The 26404-nt window shown below is 39.2% G+C and overlaps 1 protein-coding gene across 9 annotated transcripts in view; it reads left to right on the top strand.

Moving 5' to 3' along the window:
- TTLL7 (tubulin tyrosine ligase like 7) overlaps window positions 1-26404 on the top strand; it is a 131368-nt gene that overhangs the window by 38991 nt on the left and 65973 nt on the right. For 6 of the 9 annotated variants that reach the window (XR_003095586.1, XR_003095585.1, XR_003095587.1 and 3 more), the window contains exons 6-9: window positions 6432-6590; window positions 8064-8280; window positions 13547-13711; window positions 15024-15182. Coding sequence is in view for 6 of the 9 variants with exons in the window: in XM_025211529.1 (XP_025067314.1) it covers window positions 6432-6590; window positions 8064-8280; window positions 13547-13711; window positions 15024-15182 (700 nt within the window). In the remaining 3 variants the exon portion in view is untranslated. Of the gene's footprint in view, window positions 1-6431; window positions 6591-7255; window positions 7333-8063; window positions 8281-13546; window positions 13712-15023; window positions 15183-26404 lie in introns of those variants that run through there. The other 3 variants (XM_025211531.1, XM_025211527.1, XM_025211528.1) reach the window with 3 other exon arrangements.

Genomic DNA, 26404 nt, shown 5'->3' with positions numbered 1-26404 from the left:
CATCACTTCAAAACTCCTACTCTGCAGTGCGTCCTTGACTAATTGCCTGAGTTCATTGAAATCAGCTTTCCTAAAGTCTAGCACTTTCACCCTACTAGTTACCTTACCCACTTGACGTCTTATGGTGAATTCTATTATTAGGTGGTCACTGTCCCCCAGATGGCTACCGATCTGTAGGTCCCCTACCATGTCATCCCCCGTTGCCAATACCAGATCCAGTATATTCATGTATATTCATTAGCAGACCAAGAGTAGTGGGGCAGAGAATTTAAATAGATGAATGAATGGCTGACCCCTTAAAACATATTATCTGTTTAAAATAGCTAGTGGTTATCTTTTATAATCTCGTGTAGATCATATTTATACATGTAATAAAGCATCTCATTGTTTATATTAAGAAAACAGTCCTTACTTTTTGACACCTCCTTTTCTAAAGCTGTAGTTACTTTTTTTTCATTATTCATATCCATCCAAGGTAGTCAACCAAAGCTTCACTTGGTGCAAACTGGCAGTTACTTTGAACTCAGTGGAACTACCATGCTTTTACTGGTTGATGAGTTGGCAGTGCAAATAAGGAATGTAACCATATTTACCCACATTCAAGATGACTGAATTCAAGACATCCCCCCATAATTAGAGTCTATACATGGAAATTTATGAACTCATTATAATTTTCCGTGTATATAATCTAGTTACTGGGGGGTTGTCTTGAATGCTTCCCCACAATCCCCCAGTGTGGTGGGGGAGGTGGCAGCAGGGGGTGAGGGCCAGACCTCTGTCCCTTGCCCCACTATGCCTTGCCTCCTCATGCCTATGCCCTGTCACTTGTCCCCTGCTCCACTTTGCGCCTCCCTGTTCCCGTGTCTGCCCCCTGCACCTCTTTGACCTCTGCTGCCTGTCCCCCTTTCCCTCTCTGCCCCTTTGTTGCCTGTCCACAACCCCGGCTTCTTTGATGTCCCCCTCCAATTTCTGCATGAATATAGAACACAGACAGTCACTGCCCCACAGAGCTAATAATCCTGGTATAAAATCTGAGATAGCAAATGGATACGGATAAATAACAATGTACTAGTGTTGGTCAGCATGACAGGCAGTGGTATGATATGCATACTGCTTTAAGTCTGAATTTCTTAAATTAGTTAAACCCCCCCCAAAAATAACAGAAAAAACAGAACCTTAGTTACCATGCATGTGCTATTTTCAGGTTCAGGTAAAGAGCTTTTCGTTCTAAGGATAGGACCCAATATCAAAATAATGAATGTGAAAATCTTTTGAGGTGCTCTTAATACTATAGAAACAATTTCTTACACAGAAATAATTTTGGAACAGTTGTTTCTCTGTAACATTAAAGTCAACAGATTTATAGAAAGGATAAATCAAGTCTCTTTTTTACAATCTCAGCTTTGTGACTCCGCATTTGATTTAATAATTGGCAGTTTTCAAAGCAACATATACCTCAAGACTGCCTGAAATGGGCAAAATGGGGTCTAAAACAAGAAGGAGTCGCGAAATACAACTGGAAATACTGCAGTATGTAGACTGGCTTTTGTTTCTGATTGCTGTTAAAGTTTATGAAGATGTATAGAGTATATATTTCTTGCCTCTTGCTTTTCTGCTCTGTATGGTCTCTTCTGCTCTATTGTTTCCCTATTTGTTTTGTAGAATCAGGCGTACCTGGTTTTATTTGTCATCGTTCAGTTGTGCTTTTTTTTCAGCAGAGCTTCTATTTACCCAGTTTTGCAGGTCATTTGCTGACAATTACACTTGCAATATAACAGCTCTTGTGTTCTGTTGAGACTGGGGTACCAGTGTTACCCTAACAGTAGGACAAGCAGAAATTGAATACTGTATTTTGCAAATAAAAGCAACAAAATGTCCAGAGCATAATGTTATTGCTGAATCCTTTCTTTAAAGGAAAAGGCAAGCAAGTAAATCAAAGTATAAGAGAAAAGTTTTAGAATAAACTTTATCCCAAATAATATGTAAAGACTTGGGGCTTAAGCAACCACAAATAGAAAAAGTAGGATGTTAATTTGGGGGAATGTTATACTAAGCATGTTTCTTGTAAACAGAGAAAAAAGGTGATTAAACATTAAGACTAAGCATAAAATAGTTCATTGCTTAGGGACTCAGTGATGTGGTTCTTGCAGACATTATGAATTAATAAGCAATTAAATTCCCAATGCAGTTCTGTAAAAAGGTCCCTATTGGTGTCTTTTCTGAGTTTTGCTAGTGGCTTTAGGGGTGGGCAAAATGGTGGATCCAGCTGGTGGCCAGACTACATTTCCCAGCAACCCAAGCAGCGGTTTGCAGGCAGCAGATCTGAGCTCTGACCTGGCTCTGGACCACGCTGTCCCCACCGCAGGATCCCAGCCTGGGCCCTGGAGCAGCTCTCCACCCTGCCAGCCCTGCTAGGGCCAGTCTCCATGGAAACCCTGCCCCCATGTTGTCATGGCCCTTCAGCTGCTGGGGTCTCCATGGAAACTGGCCACAGTGATGCAGGCAGGGGCTGCTGGGAAATGGAGTCTGCCGATCTGGCCCATGGGCCAGACTTTGCCCACCTGTGCCTTAGACTAAACTTCTTTAGCTTCTGTTCATTCCTTTATAAAATGAATATAATAGTACCTGTCAACATTTACATCCTGGGAGGTGTTGAGATCTAAATGGTGTGAAAGAGACAGCCTTTTCTAGTAGGTGCAATAGTATTTTCACATGCTCAGTTGAAATGCCATCTAGAAGTGAAAATTTATTTTATTATAAATACTTTTTGTTTACATTTAGCAATGCGGAATAAGTGAACACAAGATAGCTATTGATTTACAGTTCTAAATTGTATGAAAGATTATATGCTGTATTAATAGTGTGCATTTGTTTCTTTCCAACAATTTGATATATTTGTATTAAATGTGCTTAAAGCAAAATGAATCAAAATATACATGTTTGTGCACAAATATTCTAAGTCTTTTATATAATTATTTTATAAATAGAGATTTAGGAATGTTTTGGTGCCCATGTCAGTCAAAATGACTTCAAATAATGCATATGGTAATGTGGTTTTTGGACCATAGAGAGGTCATGGAAGCATTGTTGAGAGTCTGTGGAGAGCTGTGTAGTTGTATAGTGTGAGTTCTTCATTTCCAGCTACTTCAACCATGTTCATTGCAAAGAACAGTCTGAAGATGTGGGAACGGGGCACAAGAATGCAGGTAGTTGCTTTTGAGATGCCAGTACTACCAAGGAGAAAGAAAGGAAGCAGAAGTCACACTTGAAGATCAATGTCAACAGCAAGAGAGGAATTTCCAGGCAGAAAACTAGATCATTAGGCAAAAATGGCAAGGGGAGTTCATTGGGGGGTCTGGGGGAAGTGGGGGTGGAAAGGGACAAGCAGGTACAAGGTGAGAGAAAGAAAGCAACCTGGCAGCAAAGGGTGAAGGGGAGGATGAATTGAGCGGATGGGAAAAGAGTAAACTAATAGCAAAAGAAGACCAATGTGATTAACATTTTCAAGGAGGGTTAATCATAGCACTACAGTAAAGAAAACAAAAGCACATAACTCAGTATAATAGAGCCAGAAGTGGAATGGACTTCCTGGGTCTTCAAGTCCATAAATACTTGTGTAAACATACTTCTTATTTAAAGAAGTTATAAGAGCAAGATGTTTCGGGTAACTGAGAAAGGAATGGAGGCACCAAAACATTTTAAAATTCTGTTACCGTGGATCAAGATCAGCTTAATTATGCCTGTCTGTTCTCATATACCACCCCCTTCCCCTCTCTGAAAAGTTACTGAAACAAGTTAAGAGTGAGACTTAGTGAGGAAATATGTTTAGGCCATTTAAATGTTGTCCTTAACACATCTCATTCATTTTGAAGAGGAAAGCACTCTTGGATGAAGTGCACACAGTCTGACCACTAGCTTTACTTAGAATTGCAATCAAAGAACAATAACTTGTTTTTCCACTGTGGTATATTTTTCAGTCCTCTTGGTAAGTACTGTAGACAGATTGAAGAGGAGGTTGGAACAGTGTGCTGAAAAGGAATGACACAAAAGTGGGTTTCAGTTATGTGGTCTTGGTTCAGAGGAGTGCTTAATCATGTATTTGAGTGCTTTCCTGATTGGGGTCATAATGAGAGTAAAAATCAAATAAGTTTTAAATTTTCATGCTAGATATAAGTGGTTACCAAGTCATATAAAATATAATTAAGATGTCAGTTTTGTATTGTTAATTACTGGCAGCCTGCTGAGTTTAATGCAAAGCACAACATTTTTTTGTGTTAAAGAATTTGTAGTCCTATAGTAGCACCAATATTATAATGACTGAAACTATATGCAGCCAGTAAAGCTGAATATTTAAATCTGTTATGTAGTTAAACAATGGTAACAGCAGCATTACGTTTTCTTCTGTCTGTTATATAAAACACCTTCAGTTGTACATCTTTTGACTTTTTGATGGCAGGACAAAATGTGACACAAAATACAAAGTCCTTTCTTGAGTTAAATAATAAAATAACAAAAAATCTTGTTAGATAAGCTAGCAAACCAGCAAGGCCAGAATATATTTCTGTATTTAGTGACTAGCAGTATAATTAAAATATTTCTGCTTAATTAGTCAATATGAATTGACTTAGCACTGAGTAATCTGTATAAGGTTTTCACCAGTTACAATTTGTAGATCAGCTAGTCACAATTAAAGCTGTGAGTGTGTTGAATATAGTGCAATACATAAATTATAGTGGCCATTGTGGTTTCTATAGTGTTATTGTATAATTAGCTGAAGGATTTGGTGACAGTGTAGCTATTGTACCAGTATTTTAAGGTCTTGGCTCCAGTCCTAATCTTACAGATGCGCTTGACAGCTCTTTTATTAAGTAAGGCAATGAGAAGCGGAACTGTCCTATGATATGTGAGGAGTGTTTCAGCTTTTCATAATTAGGCATGAAATGCTGCAATGATACTATAAGGCCACTGACATCCAAGTCATCCTGACCCTATTTTTTTCCATTGGCAGAGTGGGAGTGTAACTGCATCTAATCTATTAATAGCTGTTAAAATTAACTGTGTAATGTTGTAATGATTAAAAATAAGAAACGAGCAAACAACGCACAGTACTTGAACCATATGGCAGCGTAGGTAAACAACGCACAGTACTTGAACCATATGGCAGAGTTGGGTCATTTTTTAAACTTCTGCTTCTTCAAGTGAGCTCTGCATGTTTTGTGGTGTCCTGATATGTCTATGCTTGCAGACTAGAAGGTTTATCAGATCAGGCAGAAGGTGCTGCCACTACCCAGTTAACTTGTTTAAAGCTAGCTCAGATATCTCTGCCATGCATTGGAATGTGAAACCTAGGCATACCCTTAGAGTACAGTATGTCACGGGTGCAGTTGGAATTGGTGATGCCTTGTCACACTACTTATAGATACTCTGTCATGATCCCTGCTGTTTTCCTCATGGCTCTAAACATTCAAAGAGTGGGACTATGATGTGCTGAGTGCCGCATTTGCTTCCAGCCAGTGGGGCAGACTCATCATATGCTTTGTTCCATCAGGATGGATCATTCCTCGTGGTTCTTTAACTTTGATTAGATTTTGTTATTTCTTTCTTTTCTTTCTTCCTTTCTTTTGGATACTTAAAATCTTAGTGTGGGTCCTTGATTCCAATGAGTTGGAACCAAAGATGAGTTATCTTGTTTTCCCTGCTGTTTTGGTTGTTTTAATGCATATACAAAATGGTGTGGCTTGTTAGGTTGTGTGCCCCTGCAGCACCTTCGCTTCTAGTTACCTCAGGGTGCTTCTATTATTTTAATCTACATTTAAACTATATTTTAAATGAATATTTTTTGTTTGTTTTCATAAATAAATTTCTTATGGCCTAAATCCTCTTCTTCATCCCAGCCACATTTTGTCTCTGTCTATCTTGGAGATTCAAAATTGGTTTTTATTGGGTCTTCCTAACCTTTATGTCCCACATAGATACAGACATTAAGATAATATACTTGCCAAACCATTGCCACCAGCTTTAGAGAATTAAATGAAAAAGGAAGGCTCTTTGCCAAGAGGAGAAGCCTCTGTGATCACATTGTCTACTGTATGTTTTCATATTTCAAACCAATGCAAATACAATAGCATTAAGGAGTTTTATTACCTGAGATATTTCCTTAGATTAGAAGAAATGAGTCCATGGATACAGTTGGCAAAAATACAGTATGCTTCCCTATTGTTGTTTGTTTAGTATGGATATTAATACATTGTAGGGTGCTATTCCAAACTGATATTAGACTTTGGTTTGCTATTTTACTATTATTGTATTTTGTCAGTGAACTTTCTCTTCAAAGTCCCTGTTTGGAACCCTGTTCAGTAGATTGAATGTAACAAGTATACACTTGGAAAAACAATAAAAAGCTTTTAATCTTAGTTTTCCTTTTTTTGCAGAATGATCAAGTGTCAGCCTCAGGAATACAGTTTTATTCCTCGAACATGGATCTTTCCTGCAGAATATACACAGTTTCAAAACTATGTAAAGGAGCTGAAGAAGAAACGCAGACAGAAAACTTTCATAATCAAACCAGCTAATGGTGCAATGGGGCATGGGTAGGTTGAATGTTAAACCAGAAATTAAATATATTATGTATGGGTTCCATACAGAAATATAAAGTTTTTATAGAAAAACATTCATTCTAAGTAATGGCAGCATTTGAGTTTTAATGTCTTTGCTGTATCCCTTGATACTGACAACATGAACTGGGAATTTTGCATTAACAAAAGGTTACTATGAGAGTGGTAACTTCTGCATATGGAGGCTCACATATTTGATAAAGGCTTACAAAGCAATGTGAGTTGTGATATAAGATTAAGAGGAAATAGTAAATGGGGGAGCCTTGATGTAGTTTTGAGTTGGTCACTATTACAGAAAGCTTTTTCTGATATGGCTCAAATATATCTCAGGATCACAATTCCTTTAACATAAATACAGTAAGCTAAATACTATGCATACAGGACCCAGAATAGTGGTATGGGATGTTAGCAGAAAAACAGGAGACAGAAATATCACTGCTTTAGTCTTAACCCAGAATTCTTTTAGTTTTTTTACTTTAATTCCATCCTTTTATATTTTAAAAGGTTTTAATGGGCTGGAGTTAAATTATAATTTAATTTATAAATAAATTCAGCAAATTTATAAATAAATTCAGCAAAACATAATACAGTAGTACTCAAAGACCAATAATTTGTTTTCCCACCATGCTTTATTTTTCCAGTCCTCTTGGTAAGGACAACACTATAGAGAAGCTAAGGAGAAAGATGAAACAGTGCAATTAAGAGGAATGGCACAAAGGTGGGTACCTGATGTGTGGGAAAACAGGGCTTTCCAACTCTAGCTCATTAAAGTGCTGTATCTTAAAGTGTAAGTTAAAAATACTACAGGTTGGAATTAAAGTAACAAAGCCATGAGAATTCAGAAAGTTGAAAAATACTGGAAAACATTTTTAGTTTAAATATTAGTTAAATAGTTTAAATATTAAATCTATTTAAAATTCTGTATGTGTCAATGATGGACATTTTCCAGTCTGTGAACAAAGTGTAAATTGTGGGAGGAGGGGAGATGGGAGCATCCTTACTCATGTTGAGTGGTACTTTACTTTGCAACCAGTCTGGTCAAAATCATTTTGCATTGAAATCTCCATCAAAAAGTGGATCTCAGACACATCACCTACTGAGGAAAGAATGGAAGCCGGTTCAAAGAGATGCTAGGGAAGAAATAATTTTAAAAGCCAGTGACTGGTCACTTCGCCTAACTATTTGGAGAAGTAGAGGGGAAGCCCACTATTTCAACTTGTTGAAGTGGAGAGAGCAGGAAGTTCATTTAAAATGGTACACTGATTTTCTTCATCCCACTGAAGTACTGTTATTTCGTCTTTATCCTTTACAGTATGTGAGTGGTGCATTTTTCTCTCTCTCTCCTGATAATGGCATTAACTGGCCTACTAACTAAACAACTATTAAACTGTGCTTCAAAGAGTTGTAACGTATTAGGTTTTTTAAATTAACTTTTGTATTTTTAACCAGAATCTCTCTGATAAGAAATGGGGAAAAAATACAAGCTCAGGACCACTTGATTGTCCAGGAATACCTTGACAAACCCTTTCTTATGGAAGGTTACAAGTTTGATTTACGAGTGTACATTCTGGTAACCTCCTGCGATCCATTAAAAATATTTTTATATCATGATGGACTTGTGAGAATGGGCACAGAGAAATACCATCCACCCAGTGACTCAAATTTGGTAAGTATAAATTCATATGAATGCATCTGTTATAAACTTAGATGTGAATATGGTGTTAATCAGATGTCAGGTATCTGGTATGTAGAAGCAAAAAGCAGTTAGTTTAATGTTTGTCAAACAGGACTTTTGCATTGTCAGGCAAAAACTGAATAATTAAAATGAAAGAAAAATAGTATTTTAAACATTTAACTCATTATTGCTCTGCTGTGCAAGAACACAATTACATAGCCTCGTTATTGCTTATAAATGGTAGCAGTTTTAAATTATACTTGTTCTAAATTTAGAACTACTTTTGTGTCTAAAGGATGTAATATTTCTAAGCATAGGGGGAAAAAAGACCGCATTTTTTAATATTCAGATCTAGAGAAGAAGAATTGAAGTTGACCACATTGACAACTGATCTTAGAAACTTGTTGAGAAACAAGTTATTTGAAGGCATCCCAGGAATCCGTGTATGTTGAGGTCCGTTTACTACTTTGGCCATGTACAGACGTTCTGTTTCTCCTTAGGAGTTGCTGCTCACCCAGGAGAAACCTCAAGTGTACAGAACTTGAGGTTTTTTTCTTCTAGAGCAAAAGTGGCCATTCCAGGAGAAAAACAACCTGGTATCAGGATTAAATCACTCTCAGAGTTTCTCTTGGGAGAGGGGATGTCTATACGCATTCTCTTCTGAGAGAAGCCACAGTACAGTCCTCCATCTTGGATCCCAGGGTTCTTTGCTCCTGCCTCTCCTCCCCATGCTTCTTGGGAGACTGGGTGTTGCTCGTTGGACTGCACTCCTCCAGCCAAGCAGGGAGCAGAATGTGTCCCCTTCAACCTTCTCATATTGTGTTGCATGGAGAGCCAGGCTGACCCTGAGCAGTCTGGGTCAGCCAGTCAGGGCTTCCCTGTACACTGCTGCCATTCTGTATCCAGGCATCATATTTCGTCAGCTGCTGCCCAGAGAAGATACCTTCTTCCCGTGCTACCAACACAGTCCTAGCAGAATCTTAGTATTTTATTTAGAACAGTAAGAGAGCACTTTAGTATTTTACATGGTAGTCATCGATCTGATACTTGAACTCCAGATTAGTGCTTGTGTTACTGTTTGTATGATTCCTTACAGTACATAGCATAAAGTTATTTGTCCCTTGCTTCAGGTGATATTCATCAACTAATGCAACAGTCTCCTTTGCTTTTGCATGTAATTACCAAAGTTCATATTCAGTATAAATTGCTTTGAATTTTCTTTGTATTGTTCATAATAATGTAGCACCAATAACACTGAAATATGCTCTGTAACAGAGCACAGGAAGAAGAGGAACAGCCAGTTCTGATACTTTCTGACATTGCCTACATCATCAGTATGCTTTTTTCTAGCTTTGTCGGCATGTTTTTTTGTTGCATGTACTTTAGAAGATAGCTCTGCTCTGTTCTCAAACCTGTTAATGTCATTATGCATTGGTTTCATAAAGTGCTTTTTAGTAATCTGGCTCATCTCTATCTAATAATATTTTTATAATCCAGACATTTTCAGAGCAAAGCAGTTGCATTATTTCACAACATTTTCTTTTAATCCTTTGTGGTCTGCAAAATACCTATTTGTTTAACAGGATACTTTTTTATGGAAAAATGTTATTCAAGCCTATGGCCTTGATCTGATTCCTAAAACAGCATGAGAAACCATAGCAGAAAATGTATTTGTTGTGATAATCCAGCAATTAGGAAAGTAACTTGAAATTGGGTTATTCAGTTCTGTTGATTTTTTTTTTCCAAACGTATAAGTAATGAGTAAAATAATAAAATGATGTGTGGGAATGGTGGTTTTATTTGGGTCCTTTCTAATGGAACTGAGGCAGAAAGGTTGTAGTAATATAAACTGGCCCTTAAGCAAATAATATGCTATAACAGATATTTGTCATAGTGATAGTGGAAATAGTAGAAGTAGTCCAGCAGTAGTATAGATCAATGCATGTTTTTGAAGAACACAAATATAAATGTGTGTCTAGGCTAGTTTAAAATGATATCTTGGGAAACAAGAAATCTTAGCATTTAAAAGTCTTAATTTAAAAATAGCCGCTAATTTGTTTTCAGCTTTTTAACAGATTTTGCTTCTGTTCAGTCTGTTTATTTCCTTGCTAATCTTATAGGAGTCTAGTGTCCCTCCAAACTCCCCAGTCTGCTTCCATGTTCTATTGCAAAACATAACTGATCTGAATCTATTTATATATTTCCATATATAACTAGAACAAACAATGATTTGGCTGTGTGTCAGTGTGTGAGTGCCTTGGAATTTCCCTGCCTCTGATGTTTGGGGGCCAGTAGTTAACGATGAGCATTACTGACGAAGGCAAGGGTGGGAGGTGAAAGTTTACAGATAGAAGATATTTTTGAGAGAGAAGCTGTAATATTCAATTTAGCCACTTGGTGCGTTATGTTAGTTGCTTTCTACAAATTTTTTTATTTTTATTTATTTATTTTTTAAATGTATTGGACTTGTAAAGACAACCTATATAGGTCCAGTCCAACAAAGTACCATATTTACTCGAATATAAGATGAGTTTTCCCCTCTCCCCTGTCAGCAGAGGGGTGAAAAGCTCCTTGTCTTATATTTGCATAGAAGGAAACCTCATTAAGCACATTGTCTGTCATTAAACTGCCTCCAAAAGCAGCGTGTGCTCAGTAATGGAAACCAACTATGAAGTTGATTAAATGCAGCCAACTCTGAGTATGACTGTAAAACACATGGCCCATATTGAGCAAACACACTGGGAACCTCCCACAGGGATAGGTTGGTGCAGTCCAGTTGAGTAAGACATTGGCAATCGCTTGCAGTAGAGGATGATTGTCTTCCATGATTGTCTTATCTGTGGGTCCAAAGATGGCTGATGAGACCCGATTGCCAAACTCTGATGTAGCTTGGGTACATGTTTGTGTGAAGTGGGTGGGTTTGAGTTCTTGATTTGGTCTGCATCACGCTGTTTCTGTTGCTCCCTTTTTCATCTCCTGTTGTCATCATAAGATTTCAAAGTACTGAGATCCTTGCAGCAGACTCTTCCTCCATTTGGGGTGGTCTTTGATGATTTGCTTCCATCAGTTGATGTCAATACTGAATTTCTTCAAGTTGGCCTTGAGTACATCCTTGAAGCACTTTCTTTGCCTTCTTCTTGAGCATATGCCTTGACTGCTGGGATAATAACACTTGCATTGGGAATCTGGAGTTGGACATCTAGATAACATGGCCAGCCCAGTGAAGTTGATGTTGGATGATCACCCCCTTGATACTCGTGGTGTTCGCTTGTGGGAGAATGCTAATGTGGTGCATCTTCCCTCTGGATTTGAAGCATCTTCCGCAGGTACTTCTCCAGCAGCTTGAGATGTCTCTTGTACATGGTCCATGTCTCAGCTCCGTACAGTAGGGTTGGGATCGTGACTGCTTGATAAACCATGACCTTGGTTTCAAATCTGATGTCACAATCTTTGAACATCTGTTTTCTGAGGCAGCTGAAGGCTACACTTACACATTTGAGGCGATGTTGAATTTCTTTGTCGATGTTTGCCTTCTATGAGAGAGAGCTTCTGAGGTATGGAAAATATTCAGTGTTCCCCACAGTCTCATTGTGAATCTGAATTGCTGGAGCTGCAGACTGCTTATTAAGAACTTGTCAATGGAGGATCTTAATCTTTTAAAAGTTAAGCATCAATCCCACTTTCTTGTATGCCTCAGTAAAGATGTCAGTGATTGCCTGTAGGTCTGCTTCTGAGTGAGCACACGCTATAGCATCATCAGTGTACTGGAGCTCAGCAATTGATGTTAGGATAGTCTTGATTTTGGCTTAGAGTTGGCTGAGATTTAAACAGCTTACAGTCCATTTGGTAGGTTAGCTCCACTCTGTGGTAAGGAACATCAAGAAGAGTGTTGTTGCAATGATGCAGCCTTGCTTTAACTTCCAACTTAACCTGAAAGAGATCTGTGATAGATTCATTATTGAGAACCACTACTCGCATGCTGTTATGGAGCAGGGAAAGAACGGTGATGAATTTTGGTTGGCATCTGTACTTCAGAAGGATCCTGCACAGCACTTTTCAGGAGGGTTCTTGCAATGATCTTTCCTTTGGTAGACAGAAAGGCGATCCCTCTGTAATTTCCACAGTTGGACTTATTTCCTTCCTTGAACACTGTCATGATCGTGACATCCCTGAGGTCATATGGAATTTCCTTATGTTTCTAGATCCTTAAGATGAGGACATGGAGCTGGGAGGGGAGATCCTGTCCCCTCTGCTTGGTGATTTGGGCATGGATTCCATCAGCTTTAGGGGTCTTGTCATTCTTCATCTGCTTGATGGCTTTCCTCACCTCATCAGGAGTTAGAGGGATTCCAAGATAGTCTCTGACTGGGTATTGCAGGATGGAGTTGAGAACACTCTAGTCAACAACATTGAAAAGGTCTTCAAAATGCCCTTTCCAATGAATGTTGATGGCTCCCCTTTCCTTGTTCAGGTGCCCTGCATCCTTGGGTCTCCAGGGGGTTGATCCCTGGATGCCTGGACTGTAAATGGCTTTTGGTGGTGCTGACATTGTAGATGTCAGTGAGATGTTGAATTTCCTTTGCCTTGTTTTCTCACCATTTGTTCTTCATATCATGGGTCCTTCTTTGGACCTCTGCCTTGGCTTGTTGGTGACTCAATTTCTTTTGCGTGGCATTGCTTTTCTGCCAAGAACAAAAGGCCTGGCACTTGTGGTTGATCAATCCTTGGATCTCCTGGTCATTTTTATAAAATCAGTCTTGATGTTTCCTGGTAGAGAATCCAAGTACCTCTTCACAGATACTGATAACATGGATTTGAAGGCACCCCACATGCTGCTGAAATTCTCCTATCGTTATTGATTGGAGTTTGCCAGGTTTTCTTTGAAGCACTGGTGGAAGAAATCTTACTTGATTGGGTCCCTGAGTCTTTCAGTAGTTCCATTGGTTTACATTTAAAACCCTCTTTAAGTGTTCTGTGAGATTAGGCCCATGATAGTCAGTATATTAAATCTTCTAAAAGCCAGTTGTTTTCAATTTTCATCTAATAATATTTGGACTATAGGTTTATTTCAGTAAATGATATCTAAAACCCAAAATATGAAAGCATCTATTTAATAAAAATAAGTTACAGTATATCACTGTTAACGTGAACATATTTAATTTTCATATACATAGCTTTTGAAATTTGTTTTTTAAATAAACCAGTGATTCTGGGTCTGTTGTTCAGGAGGCAATCTCGTTTTCTTCCCTGTTTGCAGAGCCAACTGTATATGCATCTGACCAACTACTCTGTGAATAAACATAATGAGCACTTTGAACGAGATGAAACAGAAGATAAAGGCAGCAAACGGTCCATAAAATGGTTTACTGAGTTTTTAGAAACAAATCATCTTGATGTTTCCAAATTCTGGAGTGATATTTCAGTAAGATAAAACTAACATGTACTTATTGATTTTTTTTTCAATATATGTGCAATTAGAGAATGAATGGCACCTGTTGTCCCTAGACTTTGCTTAGAAACCAGCATGTTTTTGTGGTTTTATTAATCTAAATTCTCAGTAATGCTCTTCACAGTGTGCACACATGCATGGCTGAGGAGTACTTGCCACTCTTCAGCACTGCTCCTTGTTCAGTCATCTGCCACCATTGAGAAAAGTTCAGCTCCATCCTCTGGAGCCCCGCTTTAGGTAGCTGAAGGCTGCTATTAAATCCCCTCTCAGTCTTCTCTTCTCCAGACTGAATAAGCCCAGTTCCCTGAGTCTCTCCTCAGACCAGCCCTCTAAGCATTTTCATTGTCCTGCACTGGACTCTCTCCAGTTTGTCTACATCCTTTCTGTAGGGGGGGCAAAACTGGACACAGTACTCGAGATGTGGCCTCACTGGTGCTGAATACAGGGGAACATGTTCTTATTTCTTTACATTCACTGTGTGGTGTTTCTTCACTCTGTGGGCTAAATTGTACCGGCAGGTTCACGTTTGTAACTCTTGATTCCGTTGGGGTTTCACAACTGAGACACACGAAATTGGACCCTGTTTATAGACTAAAATGTGGTATAATCAGTTAAAAAGCAACTAAGTTTGGAAAGCTCAATATTTGACTGTCTTAATATTTATTTATAAACATATGATTTTTCATGTTTGTTCAAAGCATTTATTTTTTCCCTTAGACAGACCCTTTCCAGACCCCCAAAACAAAACAAACCACAAAACACTAGCAGTGTTGCTGGAAGCCCAGAGTTTGCGAGCATCCCATTTCATTATTTTAAAGCAGTGTGATGAAGAACCACATTTTGGAGGAGATATTAAAAATGATGAATAAAATGTCTGTCAGTTTCTCCTTAAGTACTTGAGATAACTATTTGGTGTGCAGTATAAAAGATATTGAGCTCCATAACGAAAGCAATGAAAGATGGGTAGCATAGGGAAAAAAAGGTTTTATATGGATAAATTCCTAATGAATATGATTTGTATGTAATTCTGTAGGACTGCTCTAAAAAATAAGAATAATTTCTTAGACCTTTTTGTAGTTCCCACAATGGATCTGTAAAATTTCATAGATTTCATAGACATTTGGGCTGGAAGGGACCCTGGAGGATCGAGTCCAGCCCCTGAATTTCTCTTATCGTTAATGCATTAGAAGAAGACATATTTGAAGACGTAGTTTATGATTCAAATCGGAACATGCTGGTATTATGCTCTGATATCCTAATGCAACTTTCCCACAATTCCCCACAGGAACTAGTGGTGAAGACTCTCATAGTAGCTGAACCACATGTCCTTCATGCTTACCGCATGTGCAGACCAGGGCAAGCTCCAGGAAGTGACAGTGTCTGCTTTGAAGTCTTGGGATTTGATATTTTGCTGGACAGAAAATTAAAACCATGGCTCCTGGAGGTAAGGGGCTTTTAGAACACAAGGCATGTGCAAGTAAACCTGATCAGACTTAAGCCTCCTGCAAGCCTGTATGAGAAGATTCCCAAAGAAAAACTTAGCACTGTCCAAAATTATGTGGTGATGAGGTAGATGGTACTTATTTCTCTGTGCCATGATTTAATTGGTGCCCTTCAGTGATTATGGGTGTGGGATAAGGATGGAGTTCTGTTGTGTTGAAGGTGTGTTTGTATTTTAGAAATGGTCTACACTGAGGCTGCACACATTTTAAAGGTAATGCAATGCTTTTTTGAGATCAGGCTTTATGAAATAATTCCATTCTATGGACCACCTATGTGCAATATAGTTTTCCTCTGTGAATATTCCTGTTGATTTTGGTACAATCCCTCAATATGTTTAAAGGTAGAAGAATTAGTTATTTTGCCAACTTCAGTAGTGAGTTATCTAGGCCAGTGAAGTACAGATGTTTGATACGTCTAAAGTGACATGTCCACAGTCTTTCTCCCTGGCTGTATGGAAAACAGGAAGTAGAGAAGAGGAAGACACTGCCTTTTCAAGAGGTCTGTCAGTGATGTGAAGAATACATTCTTGTTTCTCACTCTTTCTCCTCAAAGAACTGAAGGATCTTGACATTATCAACAGTCTTAGCATTAATTTCTCCCGAGGGAGAAGATATTTTTGATAAGGTGTTTTATTTTGTGTTTTTTTCCTATTTTTAAACCCCAAACTTGACTTTTTTTGTAATATGATTGTCCTATTTACTAGTTAAAGATAGAGAATAAGTTTGCTAATTTTCATATGACCTAATTTATTAAATCGATTGCACGTGAGATGGTATTTACAGATTTCAGATTTAATTTTGCCCGGTGCTGAGCATTATGATATGGTTCAGGAAAGCACTCAAAGAAGTGTTGAATCCCAGTAAAATGATTTGTAAGCTTAAGTACTTATTTAAATGCTTTGCTGGCTCACGCCATAGTGCTTTGCACTTTTCAGGACTGCATTTATTAATAGACATTTTCCCAATTATGGTTTCAACTTACCAGCACAGAAGAGAAAATTACACCATTCAGTCTGCTTTACCAGATACAGTAGGAAGTTTTGATTGATTTGACCTGTTATATTATATCTTTTATCAGTTTAAAAAATTCTCCACATAGAAGTGATGTGGATAATTTTTTAAAAATTAATAATTATATGCTGCATAATTAAAACATAATAGCTGTTTAATTTTTTAAAATAGCTTTATTCTAGTTGGTTGGCAAACTTTATTGAAGTGAAGTTTTAATTGAACAGAATTTGAGAGGTCTTTGCCAATCCATAATTCAAGCTATAATCCCCTGCATGCACAGGGCATCTTTATATATGCTTTGGGAAGGTGGTGGGTGGGAGGGGGGGGGGGGCCGGACGAAGGGAGGGGGACTTTAATTAGAGTGGCTCTAATTAAAGTGCCCGCAGCATCTCATATATTCAGTGTCCTGCACTTCAAAATGGCGATAGGGATGCTTTAACCAAAGCTCGTTCAATGAGCTTTAGTTAAAGCATCCCAACTGCCATTTTGAAGTGCTGGGATGCTAAATACACGAGACACCGAGGCTGCTGGAACATGCTAATTACAGTGTGTAGGAGCAGACATCCTGCACATCTATAGGAACCCATAGTTCTTAATTACCTTTTTCATTGTTTAGATGTTAAAAGGTTAATTGCTGCTCATAGAAAACGATGATAATAATGTGATTGCTTCAAGCCATATAATATTTGATAGTTAATGTTATGTAGTATATTTAAGCTATTGAATAGAGGGTTTTTTTGCAAGTAAATTAAGCACCAGTACTAAATTCCCTGTTCATTTGTGTGTATCAGTACTGCACTTCACTAGGTTTACACGTAAGGCCTTTATCATCTAAAAATCTGTTCATTTGAGAAATAAGAATCAGTATTAGTTTCAGATATTATATTCAATTTAAGTGGCCCTGCCAATTTTTGAGGTTTTGACAGTTAGATTTTGATATTTTAAAATGTATTTTCTCTTTCCCATTATGCTTCATGGAAGACCTGCACAAACAGTACAGGAACCAGTTCAACTAACTGATTATGCAGTGGAAAGACTCTACATGAACTGGCTCTACATTAAGTATTGTCACATAAGTGGAGTGAACAGATTGGAAAAATTTGTTCTCCTCCTAATCTCTTTTGGCTATAGTAATCTTAGGTGTTAAGTGTAAAAATAGTAGGTAATAAGTTACAGCCAGATGTGTGAATTTTCAGCAGACTGTGCCCCTTTAAGTGCACTGTTAATATATGTGCTTGAGGCTTTACTGTTATTTTTCAAACATACCAAGTTAAGTCATTCTGGTAACTGCTTGCAGTGCTGTACAGCTTGAAGAAAACAAAATGTATTATTATTTAATTTTTTCAGTCATAGTAAAACCTGATAATGATTTGGATGTTAAAGACTAGAGCATCCACAATTAATGAGCTGAATTATAGCCTTGTTCTCCCATCAGTAATGCTGTCATTAAGTAGTTTGGCAGGCATCTTTTTTGTAAGGGTTCAGCATAATTCTAATTAGAAAAACTCAATTTCCTTCACTGTCTTTTGTGTAGAGGAGAAATTATTTTCTGGAGTTGATGTTCTAACCAGAATCACCACATGGCACATGGTTTCACCTGCGTCTTATAAATGGAGATGTCCATGTTCAAGAGAGTCCCTGGCTCTAAGAACTGGTATCCTAGTGACCACAGATACTTTCCATTATTTTAGTACAGTGGGTGTATATGCAGATGAGGGCTTGTGGACCTGCCACTCGTAGTAATAGGTCTAGCGCTAGCTTTATGTTGTTCCCAAATTCCATGTTGGTTGTGTGTGGGGAGTGGGACAGATGTCACAAACATTGCTATGGTACTGAAGATTATTGGAGTAGTATTGAACGTGAGTACTTTTGTATTATGCTGTTACTAGTTTTTCACATTAGGATTCAGTTATTTCTCCTTTTGTCCCAGCTAAGAGAGGTGACTTGCCTAGAATTTTGTTAGGCAGGCACACTGACCAAATGAACACGAGGTTGAAGCTTAGGAGCTTGCTGCATCCATACCTTAGTTACGAACATAGGCAGACAAGGTTCTTTGTCTGCCTAGGCCCTTAGATCAATGCAGCTACAACCTACACCCTTATTTATGAACGTTCACTCTGCTTGTTCCTATATATTATTAGAATACCCTCAGATCAGCATGTAATAATATTGACTTCCTTCTTCTGTAACAATTCCAGCTTCTTCCATGGCTTCTCACTTTTATCTCATTCCACCATTTCCCTCCTGCCAGGAACTCCCTAAAGGGGCAGAGTCGCTCGTTATAATGTTGGTGATAAGCGCTAATCACAAGGCCATGAATGTGACTGCATCAGGTGGATGCAGCCTGTATGCTTTTCTTTAGTGTATGTAACATTTATTTTACAAACTTAGCTAGCCAAAGTTTAATATGATACTGCTTTCACAACATTGCAACTGTTCTCCAACCTGAGGTGGTCCCTGCATCTTCCCTTTGGTGAGATTTGCCAGTCTCCATTTACCCCCTGCCCAGGTCGTGGTGAGCTTTGGCAACAAGCTAGTAGGGATGACTGTTGGAAAAGCACTAATGCCCTCTTGTGGCATTGGATGTTTGGACATGGGGCTGCACGGCCCCAGTTCTTTTAGGCTAGCCATAAGTTTGGGCTTAACCTTTGTTCTGTGCTTGGAACTTGTAGTTTTGTTGTTTTTAACCAAAAACTCCTATTTGTGTGCGATTGTTACTGCACTTTTCTTCAGTCTAGGTAATTTTAGATAAATAATGATCTCTGACACAGTTGAAATTCCTGAACTAATTTCAGTTTTGATTCCAGATGATCATGTTCAGTGTGGGTCCTAAGACTTAGAGAAAAGGAGATCCTTTTTAAGACTTTTTCCCCCCCCTGGAAGTCCGATGCACATAGCTGCTCTCTGTTGTCTACGTGGCATTTTCATGTCTTAATTGTTGGGTCCAACCAAGAAAGATTGAGGACTTATTTGTTCTCCTCTACTTTGACCTCAAGCGTGAAGATTAGGGGAAACTAAGGTTTGGGGGCGGGGGAGGTCTTTGAGGCAAACAGGCAAAAGAAGTATTGTGCTAACCCTTCTAAAAAGTAGCCAGGATGACATTATGGGGATCTAAGTTTGTGCCTCCTTGGTTTCACTATCAGACATGCTTAATTTAGAAGCATAAAGGCTTTTGTTTTGTTTACTTTTAGCCCTGCCAAATGATTTTTGAACTCAGATGATCACGACAAGTTTGATTTTCATTTACATTAAATTATATGCTTAGGTACTACTGTGCAGCCATATTGACTCAATACATTGTTTCCCTGAAGCCAGTCCTCGTAGAAAAAGAGTTACAAAACCATACAAGTTCTCTTTCCAAGGGATTTTCCAGAACAGGCATAGAGGAGTGGTTTAGCCTATGTGTTCTGCACTATTGTACTGGTCTAGAAGGTATTTTCCAGGTCTAGCAGATCTTGAGGCAGTCTTGACCTAACCCTAACTCCAAACTTTTGCAAAGAACCAGATGCTGGGTGCTACAGTAGTAGGGAGGTAATGTTCTCTCTGTTCATGCAGTGGTACCAGTGCTGGAATTTAAATTCCCTCATTTTCTTAAGATTTCATAGTTTTTCCAGATACAGCATGATCTAGAATATAATATATACCTTGTTTTTGAAAGGCAGAATGGAGGAAAAAAGCTTTTTTTTTCTACAGTGATGGCTGCATAGAGTAGGGACAGAACCTAATTTCAGCTGATTTCTTGCTTAACAAAAGCTGAAACCCTAGATGCTCCTGATGTCTAGTTTTTGTGTGTGAATCTGTGGTTTTGAAAAAAAAGAAAACCTGAAGAGTTTTCGAGACTGTGAAATAAAGTGAAGAGAGATCAGGAACAGCTGTCAGACAGCAGAGTTGCCCTAACAGTGTTAGTTTGATTAGTGCAACATCAAAACCATTACAAAGAAAAGACAATTGTTAACACCTCTGGAGTGCAGAACGGTGAGCTATTAAGTCAATTAACTCCCTCTGTTGTCATGATAATAATGCAACAACTACTGCATTGTGAAGCAGGAGTGAAAGCATGTTGCTTCTATCTGGGTCAGAAAAATCAGCTTTGCTGCTTATTTTCAGGGAGGGAGTGTTATTTTGGGGGGAGGGTGCATGTTATATGTGAGAAAATATGGTAAATGTCCTCCATAAAACCTGCAATTCTGTTCCTATTAGAAGGTTTGGCAATAATTTTTTGTTTCTTTTTGAAGAAGCAGTAGCAAAAGCAGAATTCGTCTTGTTTTGTTTCAGCTGTTTTGGCGATGCTGAGCTAGCAAGAGTGAAAAGTAATGAAAACTTTAGTGATTTACCTTTGACATCAGATCTGAATATATGCGCAGGGGGGCATGGATAAGTAGATGCTTAAGTACCTTGCTGAAATGGATCCAGGGAACCAACCTGTTGAGTAAGAGGATGTCATTTTTTAATGGACACTATACTTCATTTAAGCAGAAGCACTTGAGGAAAAAATAGGTAAGTATGGCAGAAAACTGAAGGTGGATGTTGATGTCTCAGTCAGGTACCTTAGGCACTGAATAAACTGCCTATCTAGTTTGGTTTCGTGAAAATGGGAAACATGCTGCTGCTTTCTTGGTTTATTTCCATGAAACTAGAAAAACCCCTCAGTTAATGGGTTGGTTTGCATAAAGACAAATAGACTGTCATGAACACCACTTTAATATCTCTTTTAGCGTTATATTTAAACGCAGCACTTAAGTGATACACTAAGATTGCCTCTGTCTGATTTTTCCTTGCTGGTTTTTAGAAACATTGTTTTAACGCAAATATCTACTCATGAGTATCCCCATAGCATTAATTATTTTAAAAATAGGCAGAAATACCACCCATCCTCTCCAGTCTCGACTAATGTGACATTACAAGTTATTGCTTAAGGAAGAGAATGCCGATTCTCTCAAACAAGCTTGCCTTCATGTAGATAAAACCAGATTGCACCATCTAGTGGATGAAGTCAGGAACACCTATTTCTAAGTCAATCATTTGTCTGGATAATTTCCTGCAGAAAATCATGACTATTACAGTATGCTTAATACAGTGTTGATTACTACACATGTAATTTATAGTCTGTGATTTGGTTTTCAGTATAATATAAATGGTTGAGCCGGCCATTTAAGAGGAAGATTTTACGAGTGATCCTGGGCTGCTGGAAATTCTGTGCAACATGCAGATAGCTCTCAGCATTCACTGAGATGGGGGAAGGTTCTCAGTTTAAATATACTTAGAAGTTTGCAGAATGTACTCAGCACTTCATGAGCTCTGGTACCAAGTTTGGGCAGCCAGCACTTTCAAAGGGAAGTATCTGTATTAAGTGAATGGTAAAATCATAGGTATCAAAGGTGTAACTAACAATCTCCTTCATATGCAGTTCTCTGCAAAAAAGATTGCAAAAATTCTTTGTATTCCTATTTTAAAATCTGCGTTTCTGTATGCTGCAAATATACAGTGAAACTGGGAGACGGGTTTGCTCTTTACTAATGCACAGGCAAGCATGCTTTCAGACTATCTAAAGCTGAGTGGGCAATGGAAGAATCTCATATTACCCCCCTGGTCTAACCACTGGCACTCAGCAGCACTTTCAGACACCATGGATCTTTACTGTTTCATGGTGACAGGTGCTACTCTACGAAGATGGGCAGAACCATTGCTCTGATTGCTCCTGTGCCATTCTTTTGGGGTACTGTAGAAATGGAAAGGAGCTTGTGGGAAGGTACCTTAGGAGATTTCTCTCTTTTTTCTTAGGAAAGAGAGAAATTTAGAAAGGCGGCTCCTTGTTTTTCTCCTCTTTGATTCTTTAGAAGGAACATATAGATTGCAGTCCATAGCTGCTAAGATTGAATGCATTGTATTTATATGGCAAAATGGTGGGGCTCCTGTAGGGAGCTGAAAAGCAGGGGTACTACAGTAACATAATGGTCTGGCTCTGTAAATCTGGGATGTTGACATAGGAAATACATTTTTCATTGGTTCACAGTAGCAAATGTATTTTGTAATGCCACTGTGAGCATATTTTGGTCTAAATAGGCATAATTATTCAGAGAAATGAGAAGAATTCCTATATTATGCAAAAATCTATTCTTTTATTTGGCTAATTCTGGAGACAACGTAACTCTGCCTGTGGGAATGTTTGAGGTTTGTAATTATTGTCAATGCTGAAATTGCTGGGCTTGTTCTCACCACAAAATAAATGTAGTACAAACCAATGTAAAATCAGAGAAATGGGCTATTTCCCCCCTAATTTTTCATGTATTAGCACATATCTATATACATTTTGTCACATTCATGAGCTCTTTGGCAAGAGGTGTGAATTTGTGAAGAAAACATTTTGTTTTCCATATAAATTTAAGCGAGAAAGTCCGCATGTTAACTATACTCTTCAGTTAAATTTTACTTATGCTTATTCATTGAGCACCACCATAATAATTAATGAAGCAGTACTAGCAGAGGCATATTGGATAGGCATTATTGATCACATAGATGAATTCAGAGAACCATTGCATCCAACCTTTCTTTAATCCTCAGGAAATGCCTGGCATTTCAACTGTGGTGAATATTTTTTTTAAAACAAGTGTTTAAAAATACTGTTGTCCCTTTGGCCTGAGTAGTGATCCAATGATTTGGCTCTTGCTAGATTGATTCAATAAGGATAAAAATTTGATGATATGGTTCAGTTATCTCTTTGCAAATGGGTTTACCTATAAAGTTGTGTTTTTCTGAAAAGAGTGGAAACCAACTGCAATCTAGAAGTCCTTTCCAGTGAGCCTTATGTCCCTAAGATCTTTGTCCCTCTTCATTGTTGCATGGATTCTATCAGGATTGCTTCTTGTTGTCTGCTGACTTTTTTCTCTCTCTCACATGCAGAGTTCACCACACTATTACCTAGTTCTCTGCATTTGCAAGAAATCCTAGGGAGCTCTATCAGACCTTGTGACTTTACTTTCCTCATGCTCAGGGCCTTGGAGAGTGGCTTCTAATGTCTTCAGCTGTGACCTCTATTAAAAGAAAAATTAAAAAACACCTTTAATTGCTTCATTTAGGCTAACAGCCACATCAGCTTTAAAGGGATCTGTGGTTTTCTGGTAAATCCTTTGATCTACTTGGTAATAGCCATTAACCTCTTTGAGCATAATCAGACTTTTGGTAGTTGGCCATTTTCATTTCAACTCTTACAATCAGTACAATATTTGGGAAAATTTTACTAAGTTTAATGAAGGCTCCACAAATATTTATGCTCATGCATCATTTTAACAGACCATTAGATTCCTGTTATAGAAAAGATGCCATTCTTTATTCAGTAGATTATATAGGTTTACAAATTTATATAGGAGCCTGTTAGGTTAATCTGTTTGAATTCTGCAGTGTTTCTGTGTAAGGGATGTATACGTGGCATCATTGACTTTCCTATTATGACAGCTGCAAGTTTTCTTTCTCCTCCAACTTCATGTTACTGGACTGCAGGAAGAATGGAAGAGCAAGAATCTGCTGTTTGAATGTTTTGACAAAGAGGCTGAATGACAAAGTGGAGCTTGTCCAGCTTTTTCTGGTGAGACGGTTTCATTTAGTTAACTTTAATCCTAAAATGTTAGGTAACGTTTAGGAATTGGTCCTTTAAAGGGCTCTTTAGTCAGGTATGCCTGGTTGATAGAGGCAGCTGCACATAATGCTAGCCACACTGAGTGCTGACATCTACAGCAATAGGCATACCTTAGTCATAGTAGACCTGTAGGCCATTTAGCTAAGGTGAACCATTCCTTTGCTTTGGTTTTTCTGACACAGTTACGAAATACAACAGTGCAACTACAGCTGTGTTCACACACACATTGTTTAGTTGTATGCACAACCCTTTTGTAATTTTACTGTGTGGCAGGGCGCCTTTGGTGCCTGCCACTTTAAGAGCAGCAAACAGGCAGCAGCCAGGTGCCTGATGACAGCAGTCATTTTGGCCTAGGGATATAAACTGGGCTGCAGTTTGCTGCAGGAAGGAAGGAGGCTGCATCAGGCTGAGAGGCTGCTCCAGCCAGAGTCAGGAGGCAAGGGCTATGGGGAGGAGGTGACCCCTTGTCTTGGGTAAGATGTAAAACTGCACTGTGCCAGGGAAGGGTGGTCTGCTGGGGCTCCTAGTGGCATGGAAGCCCCCAGGAAATGCCCGGGCAGTTACCTCCCTGGTGAAAGCTGGTTTAGGGGTGCCTTAATAACCCCAGCCCCACACCCCTGGTGGTGTTCTAGAAAGCAGGGGGAGCCCAGGGCTCGGTTAAGGAGCCCTGAGGCAGAGCTCAGGCGAGAGAAGGGACCTGGGGCCCTGTGCAGGCAGCAGAGGAAAGCCTGGGGGTGCGAGTCAGACACTGTGTGAAAGGGGGGATGAGTAGGGCGGCCCCGTGAGTGTGATCAAGTGAGGCAGCCCAGTGGGGGCAGAGTGGCCCAATGAGGGGTTAGGAGCGAAATAGGCCTACAGTCATAGAATTGCTCAGTCAACGCTTAGGTGAGGGTAGCAGGAGATATCCAATAGACTGTACCAGGGCTGACCAAGGAGAGAAGAGCTAAGCCTGAAGCCAGGTGAGGCCAGGCGGCATTAGTGTGGCCCCTGAGAGAGGGCAGTATGAAAGAGGCTGGGTGAGAGCCAGTGGAGTGAGTGGGATCCCGGTGAGGGAAGGGTAGCGTGTGAGCGGCCCTCTGGGACTGTAGAAAAGAGCTACAACTGTGTGCCCAGTTTGCTATGGCCATAGGCCGGAGAATTAGCACAACAATAACATCTGTGAGGCATGGCATCCGTGGAGGAGAGGTTGGAGCAGGTATTAGGCCGTTATCAGCAGGGCGAGTGATGGGTAGCCTCCCGCCTTTGTAACAACTCTCATATATTTCCATCAAGGCGTGGCAGGAAAGCAAAGTGGGTGGTTACCCCAGGAGCAAGGTGGCCGGCAAAGACCTGATGAGGAGGCCATCATGTTACATACTGGTAGTTACAAAGTCAGAGCAAGTAGTATGAACTTGAGCAGTTCTGGAATAAATTCAGTAACTATTTAAAATTCAGCGTAAAATATAGAAACATAGGTCACCAAGGCAATTGAGCATCCAGTCTCTTGCATTTAACCTGAGGAATCCCCGTAGTCACCACATCACACACTCAAACTCTCCTAGAAAGTACAGTACCTGAAACACCAAGAACACTCTATGACATGCATGGGTAAAAGCAGAGGAGATGAGAGTATTGCTAGTGCCTTCCCACTGCAATAATAGTGAAGCATCTGATTAATGCTTACTCAGAAGGTCCTAGGAAAAGGACTGGGCCCCACATTACTGAGGAAGGTAACATTCTCTTCTTCACAATGCTGCATGCCAATCTGACGTAGGGGAGGAATTTCTTGTTAATGCCAAATTTGGCAATCAGCATGACCTTGAGTGAGGGAGCAAGATGCTCTAGCTAGGAACCTTTACAAACCTCAAGAGCATCAATGTGTACCATAGCCAAAATGCCCCCTGTTAATTGAGGCCAACTTCCTTGTGCCTCAGCAGAAGATGGGATAAAAAACCTGGAAGCTAATGCATTAATGAAGGCAAAAAAAATCCTATCTGGTCTCAAACAGTGACCACTAAAAGCTGTGAGGCATGGTGATTATCAGATGACTTCCACACCACAAAGCAACACCATATTAACCTAACCTGGGCATTGCAGACTGCTTGTCTTGTATGCATACCAGCCCAGTCTCTGGCTTGTTTACTTTTCATTCCATCCAGGAAGAGCACACACCAACTGCTGAAACTTCCTCAGCCTGATGAAGTTTTTTTCCAACTATTTAAGTTGGTCTAATAAGAGATACCAGATTCGCCCAAAGAACCTTGTCTGCCTAAAAAATCCCTTGTATTTTTATATTCCTGTCAAATTCCAGGATTAGAATTAAGTGTTTCCTTGATATCTCAAACCCTTGAGAACAGGGCAACACAGCAGGAGTTTGAGATGACATCAGGTTTCTAGCTCCTAAAAAGGTCCAAAGATGGAGATCCCACAACATATATAGTAATCTAGTCCAATTTTTAAATCGCCCTCATAGTAAGAGCTTTTTAATAGCCAACCTCAATTTCCATCCCAGTACCCTCTGTCTGTGTATTTATAATCTGT

This window comes from Alligator sinensis, unplaced genomic scaffold (assembly GCF_000455745.1).
Source record: "Alligator sinensis unplaced genomic scaffold, ASM45574v1 scaffold32_1, whole genome shotgun sequence".
Classification (NCBI taxonomy): Eukaryota; Metazoa; Chordata; order Crocodylia; family Alligatoridae; genus Alligator; species Alligator sinensis.
This window is presented reverse-complemented; position numbering and strand designations above follow the sequence as displayed.